We start from the raw sequence: 6,990 nt of genomic DNA on the forward strand, positions 1-6,990 counted from the left end.
TGTTTCTTACACAAGTGTTGGCTCATATATGTGGTCCCTGTCTACCCCGCAAGCGACCATGGAGGCTCCGCATCCCCGGTGTGGCCTTCCATTTGATCAGAACACCGAACTGGAAGGTGCCGAGACGTCTATAGACGCTTTCGAAATCCCCTCTAGGAATGCAGTGATCTGGACGCAATACTGGGATGATTGCGATGCGGATGCGAATTGTTGAAGACAGTGTGTTGTTGAGATGACGTCGTCTATCCCAAGATTGAGCCCTGCTCGGCTATTCTTGCCCAGGCTAGGCTAGCACGTGACATAGCTGTTCACTTCCAAGGTTCCTTCATTCTCATCTCATGTAACTATCGATTGTGCTGCTTTGTTTCTTACTATCGCTACTTTTCTAAGAGGGTTTGAGGAAACAGCTTTGTAGGTAGTTACTCAATTCAGTGACCATATTTATCTTGATACGATCGGTAACCGAAATTCAAGCACAAGCTTTCCACGCGTTTGAGCTCACTTGTACTTCGTAGTCAGTATCTCCCCTAATTTGAAAGCAGGCGTACGATCAATTCAATTTCGATTCAAAGTACTTGGAACGCAATCCCCTCATATTTTGTACATGCGCAGCGGGTGATGAGGGGTCTGCGTCTATTGCTGCACCGTCAATTGGAATGCAGGGAAGCAAATCTGCTGACTGTCCTCACGAAATTACATTTATGATTGTAACCTTTGCGGTTAAGGAGTAGGTCAATGGCATCGACTCATGTCATGTCACAAGGACGAAGACCGCTCGTCTACGCTGTTTCAAAGATGCCTCCATAGGAACCTAGCTGAGCTCCTGACCAAACCCGGTTCTCATGCAGAATGACAAAATTACACCAACTCTCAAACCCAAATGCCATCACAGTTCTCTTCTCCGCCTCGCTCCAACTGTAAATCGGCAACTGAAAAGCCACTCGTCTAGCATGCATAAACTTCAAACCTTAAGCCCTGTGATCGCTTCAGGTAGCTTCTCTGCTATATCGAACCAAAATCCGATCGTGACAGCGGGAACGTAAATCTACGGTGTCGGCGAGTTCGCCGAGTGGACCGGATGCAAGTGTGCAGATAGCGTCCGCGCCGACTCAGCGGAGATATCTGCGTGCCGCTCGCTGGCAAAGAGCTAGTGACGTCAATTGGCTGAAGTTGGGCATTCAGCCACTATTTATTTCGTGGCGGAATGTGGTCAGCAGTATAATTCTCCGCATTTCTTTGAGAAAAGGTGTGTCAGACAGGCAAGCTCATTGGTCCATCGATGTGATGTAACTTCAACGCCTCTCCCTTGCATGCTATTGCTGTTGCTCACTCATAGCCAATCGGCAGGATGCTGTTGTTCACTCATAGCCAATCGGCAGGATGCTGTTGCTCACTGATAGCCAATCGGCAGCATGCTGATCGACCGGTAGTGGGGAATGTGCAAGAAGAGGTAAAGTTTAATTTAAACGTTAGGAGAGTTTAGTGGCCGAGGTACGATTTGATTCGCAACGGGAGGATAGACTTCGCACCAAGGTTACTCAGCTTGCTGCCACTCGTACTGTTTTCTGCAGTTTTGCGGCGGGCTTGTAGTATAAAGTTCATGCCGCAAGTGATGTTCGAGCCTCGATTGCAACAATTCGGATGAAAGCCACAAAGCTAAATCTTCAAACCGTCGGGAACATGCATAATAAATTCCCGAAAGTTTCCTGTCTCAAAGTGGTAGTTTCAACGATCGTCGAAACTTCAGTGAGACCTCCATAGAACACAAAACCTTGGACTATGTCCGACTGTCACACTGATGACGGCGCATGTCAGACATGGCATATCAAGCGAAGACAGCGGCACGTAGCTCGCTGCTTGAAAGCGCGTAGCAAAGGCCGTCAACGTGGGTGCCTCCGGTTGGTCACGTTCAAGCAAGCGTCGATGGCGTTCATGCACTGTAAGGGGTAACATGCCGTATCGCCTGTTCTTGCTGCTTCCAAGCAAGTCTCTCGCGGAAGTGTTTAAGCTGGGCTTCTAGCATGATGTGGTAGTATCGGCACGGGTTAGACGAAGATCTTGTGGCTGTGTCTCGCCAAAACTGTCGGAAGTTAACAGAAGAGCGGATGCGGCTGGCTGCATGCGACGACTAGCTTATTCGTAGATCGATGAGATCGTTTCCGGGCCATTAGTAGATGAAAAGCAGAGAGAAAGCTTAGCTTGTTCAATGGCGGACCTAGTACAACTTAGCTACCTTCGAGAACAACTGATCGATGCGTCGGTTCGAGCACGCCGACGATGAACTCGTCGCTGCATCAGTCGATAGTTTTGCTGTTGGTCAATCTCCACAAACCCTACCAAATATTTGTCACACACGGGAAGATGTCCGCGGAGCGTCTATCATCTTCTTCAGTAGAGTTATGGTTACTTGCAGGCCTTTTGCGTTGACCGATAGAGAGTTTCTGCATGGTACTCTCTTGGAGGGTCCACGGGAACTGCGATATGAAATAATAGCGGTATACCGCAGCGAGTTTATCATCCATTTTTGTGTTGATGGCAAGGCATAGACCCGATCATTTAAAGGCAGTCTAGACCACTGAATCGAGTGAACAAGAGAGAAATCCTGAGAGGCTAAGTAAGGTGCCACATGCTGAGAACCGTCCAGCGTGATGTGGAGTAGCCGTGCAAGTAAGGTGTCACGTGCCCAGACCCGTGCATCGTGATGTGGAGTAGTCGTGGTGCACGTAATCAAGCCAACAGAGAGTTTCGTCTATCATGGCTTATCAATTCATTCCAATGGCCATAGGAGATCGTGATCTAGTTCCCACTAGAACTGAGTCTAGAATAGCAGCACTTGCGAAGAGATCGCTGGCCACTGTAGCATCGATGGGCGCGGCGGAGAAGAGATAATTTGCCCGTTCCTGGCACGGCCACGCCATGTGGCGGCCTTGATATAACAAGAGGTAGAGTTCCCGTGGAACTCTCATTGGCTTGAATAGAGCTTGACCCTGAAGCAATTGATCTTGACACGAGACCAACCAGTGCCTGGAGCGTTGCTTAGCAGAAAGCTGACAGATTGTCTCACAAGCTAATTCGACCTACATCCTTGAGTTGACGTATAGCTAAGACGGCTAGATTCGCCTACGACGTCTCAGCGAGCTATTGAGTTTAGATTGGCGAACAATCAAGTATCTACAGACATCTAGAGATGTCATGCCTAGCATTGACAAATTGAAGTGAAACTATCCGAGATACCAATTTCGACGTGGAAGGAGGGTAATCTACGAAGCGCGCCGGCCATGCGATGTCGGAAGTATCACGGAAGTGCTTGGAAGTGCTGCATGTGGCGAGCGCTCGTGTACAGCATCATGTATGCAACGAAATTATGCTGCAGATGCAGTTCTGGTTCCAGCTACCGGGTATCCTCAGCTGTTGTGTACCGCAAGATATAGACCCAAGTAAAGAGGAAATGTTCGTTGCTGAACAAGGAGTGCCAGCCAGTCGGAAGGCAGGGGGGCGTATATACACCCATGACCTGTGCCACCTCACTTACAGATCCCCTCACCTGGATTTGGATCTGTGCATATCCGAACGTGCCCCATCTGTTTCGCTCATGTCGCGGGGATGCTTGTCCGCAGCCATGGGCCAACGATTGTCTCCGACGACCAAATGTAAGGCTCATAGAGGTGCTACAGATGTCACCATGCGCTCAATGTCATTCTCGTGTATTCGAGGTCCACCGCTCTTTGTCTTCCGACGATTGCATCCTGCTCGATCGATCTCGTACACTTGTTGATGACTTTCGAATACAAACCTTTGGGTGCATGGCAGTGAGCGGCTATTTGAGGTCCTCACAACGATGCTCTTTCCAGAAGCAACTGAGTGGAGTGAGACGTCATGGTTAGCAGCGCAAATGAGATAGTGCATAACGTAAGGTGTTCAGCGATAAGGCCGGCCAATCTCGTCGTCGTCGTCGTCGTCGTCGTCAGATGAGACCAGTGCGACAGCACTTGGAGAGCAGGCTCGAGGTTGCGTCGGAGGAGCACATGGCGTATCGTGGTATGACAGTGACAGTAACCATTGCGCAGCTATGATCGAAGGGTGGAGCACAGGCGAAACAAACCGAGGGCTCTCTGCAAGGATCTTCGCACCCAGACGATAGCCAGCAGGGCAGGTTGGCATCCAGTGTTTCTTGCGCTCGACGCTGCTGTGCCCACGCACAGGGTCGCGAATACGGGTCTCCGGGAACGGCTTTATTGACACGTCTAATCAGCCGAGCATGGCGAGGCTTGCCCCTGAGGCTACGACTTTAAGGTGGAGTGGAGGCGACGCCACAGTGGGTTGACAGCCCCTGCGCCATCAGAGTGGCTGGCGACACAGCAACGAGCGGTGCACGCCCAGGAAAGCAGAGTGACGGGACGTCAGGCGGTCAACTGGTGCGGTGCGACGCTGTGCTCTGTCGCATGGTGGCATCGCAGCGTGTGCGAGGCCTTGAGATGTTTGGCGGGGTAACAACAGCTCCTTTGGGGGCTGAAATGAAGGCACTGTTCCGAGTGACTGGTTCTGCCCGCGGACCAGGTCCTCGTAGACGTCGTGCTGGACGTGAAGGAACACACGAGCCTGGGAGCGGTCAAGACGCAGGACCTGTACAGGAAAGAGTTGGGGAGCACGGCTGGGCGACGCATGCGACTCGCAGGTTAGAGAGCAGACACCAGACGGGCCTGGCGCAGTCCGGCAGGCCTGCCGAATTCGCCGTCGCGCGCGATAGACCATGGCAGGACGGCAGACTGGCAGGATGGCGTGGTGGAGGAGATGGGAATGTGACTCGAGAGTCGAGAGACTCGAGCATGAGCCCGGTCGCGGAAAGGAGACGAAACATCGAGGGCCGCGGGGGGGTGGCGGGCGTGGGCGCATTCATAGTTTGCGCATTTGAGTACCTGCGACGTGCGCCAGCTGCTGTCGCTGAGCAGCAGCGAGAGTGACGCCGGCGCCAGCTCACGATGCTGGCTGCTGGCTGCTGGCTGCTGGCTGCTGGCGGCGAGGCTTTCGGACGGCGCAGTTTGGCCTTGTTTGGCCTTGTTTGGCCCGTTTGGTTCCGATTTGGACGCGGTTTGATCGCCCGGCTAGCGGGAGCAGATCAGCATCTCGGGCAGGCACGACCCCCGATTGAGCAAGGTGCGACCATCCCTGCTGCGAATCATGGCCGCGCTGCCATCGCCAAACATCCCCCAAACTGTCACTCGCCTGTCACGCTCCAAACCAAGGCTTGCGGCTCCCGCGACATATTTCTTCTGCCATGTCGTCCGGCTCCATGGCTCCGCGGCCAAAAGCATGCGCTGCTCGCTGTTGCCCAGCCGCCGTTGCTCGATGCGTCGTTTGCGTCTGCTTGCGCTGCTGGACCCGGCTGCCCTGGGCCCCGTGACGTCGCTGCTACCACAACCATAGCAATGGCTCGCAGATGCGCTATCGACCCAAGGACCATCCTCGCAATTGCTGTTTGAGAGAGACTTCCTGTGCGAGTCAAACACCACCACAGGGTCGGGCCCCACTCGGCTCATGGTGCAACAGGGTTCGGCTGCTTGTGCATCGTCGTCGACCCCATCTGGCGACGGACATGGTTTGTTACCACTGCTATTTCTGTATTTCTGTAGTCCCTGGTGAACGCCCTCGAGTGCTTGTCCTCGTCCAAGAGCCCTTCATTTCGCAGCCCTGGCGCTAGGCCCGTTCCAGCGACAGACACAACAGACACAGCAGCGAGGTTCCCGCTCCTGGACCCCGGGACGGCCTTGTTGCACAAAGCACCCACCTTCCAGCCACCAGCCCGGTTCTGTCCTGCTGCAGCTGTCCGCCGGGCATGCTTGCCCTCGCATGGCGTGGGAGCAAAGCCGTCAGCATGGCTCTGGGGCGCACAACACTTCACTTTGCCCGGAATGCCCTCTCCTTGGGTGACGGGCACAGCGGCACACATGGTCGTTCGCGCTGCGAGCGCTTCTCCGAACTCGCAGAATGTCCCCACGATACGCCGCGCCAGTGATTTCCCGGTTGCCATACAAGCAATTATAGTGGTACTGTACCACAGCTCTGCGCAGATATGGTCCCACTCGCGATGCCTCAAACTATCGCACTTGTAGTCGGGTTCACCATTCGCACGGACACACCTACTTCCATTCTGTCATCAATCCCGTGTCATTACCTGCGCGCAGCGGGTCAACAAACCTTCACAGTAGAGCAGGTTGTGGCGGCATATGGCAAGGCTGGCTCCGAGAGATTCCTTCTGCAGAGCGCAACCAGCCAGGCGCCAGACGATCTCTCTTAGCCCCGCCAGTCCTTGCCCCGTTGCTGATGGCACCTTGACAGGTTACTGCGGCGCCCGTCGTGTGGGAGGGCACATGAGGTAATTCTCCTCTAGCCTGTGTGATGCAGGCGACAGAATGGGCGAGAGACAGTTGCCATCCTTGCTCGTTTCTGCACAGGGTCACAAGTAGCAAGATCTGCGTCGACTCTGGCCTTGTAAATGGTGGAGACGGCGGCGATGCTCTGATGGCGCACCCGGCGTAAGGCCTGCAGCAGATCGCGCCGCTTCATCACCGGCTCGTGCCTCGAGTCTGCGGCGTAGTGTCATCCCCTCTGTTTCTTCGGCCGGCCTCCGTCAAGCCCAAGCCCGCGTTGTGCACGCTCGGAGAATATAGACCAAACCTTAACGCTTACCTGTCAAAAGCGCAGACGCTGTACTAGACGCGCTTGTCTCCCCTCCGCGGGCGCTTGCTGGCATCCCCCTGGTGAATCTTCTGGGGCGCAAGATCGCGTTGCATGGATGAAGTACGGCCCGTTGCAGTTCTGCTTTGCCTAGAAACGCCTCCTTTGCTCTCTGCTTCTTAAACGCCCTGCACCCTTCATCTCGGCCCTATCTGGTCTTTGCAAACCTCTGTGAGCTTGCGCCGGCCAACAAATCTTCCACCACCACATCCCTCTACGTCATTCTGTACTTTCTGCCCACTCCATCCTACTCTC

At 54.1% G+C, this 6,990-nt stretch overlaps 3 protein-coding genes across 3 annotated transcripts; 1 reads left to right on the forward strand and 2 right to left on the reverse strand.

Annotated features, from left to right (window-relative positions):
* Nucleotides 1–2,225: 2,225 nt before the first annotated feature.
* SNOG_02858 (hypothetical protein) lies at nt 2,226–2,522 on the reverse strand (the record flags this gene model as incomplete). The annotated part of the gene is made up of 2 exons (XM_001793399.1): nt 2,226–2,289; nt 2,356–2,522. 2 exons carry the CDS (start codon nt 2,520–2,522, stop codon nt 2,226–2,228), a joined length of 231 nt encoding a protein of 76 aa, XP_001793451.1.
* A 1,396-nt stretch (nt 2,523–3,918) lies between these two features.
* SNOG_02859 (hypothetical protein) lies at nt 3,919–4,752 on the reverse strand (the record flags this gene model as incomplete). The annotated part of the gene is made up of 2 exons (XM_001793400.1): nt 3,919–4,244; nt 4,395–4,752. The coding sequence occupies 2 exons, from the start codon at nt 4,750–4,752 to the stop codon at nt 3,919–3,921; spliced, it is 684 nt and encodes a 227-aa protein (XP_001793452.1).
* A 227-nt stretch (nt 4,753–4,979) lies between these two features.
* SNOG_02860 (hypothetical protein) lies at nt 4,980–5,480 on the forward strand (the record flags this gene model as incomplete). Its single annotated transcript, XM_001793401.1, has 1 exon — nt 4,980–5,480. The coding sequence occupies one exon, from the start codon at nt 4,980–4,982 to the stop codon at nt 5,478–5,480; it is 501 nt and encodes a 166-aa protein (XP_001793453.1).
* Nucleotides 5,481–6,990: the final 1,510 nt, after the last annotated feature.

This window comes from Parastagonospora nodorum, assembly GCF_000146915.1.
Source record: "Parastagonospora nodorum SN15 chromosome Unknown scaffold_4, whole genome shotgun sequence".
Classification (NCBI taxonomy): Eukaryota; Fungi; Ascomycota; class Dothideomycetes; order Pleosporales; family Phaeosphaeriaceae; genus Parastagonospora; species Parastagonospora nodorum.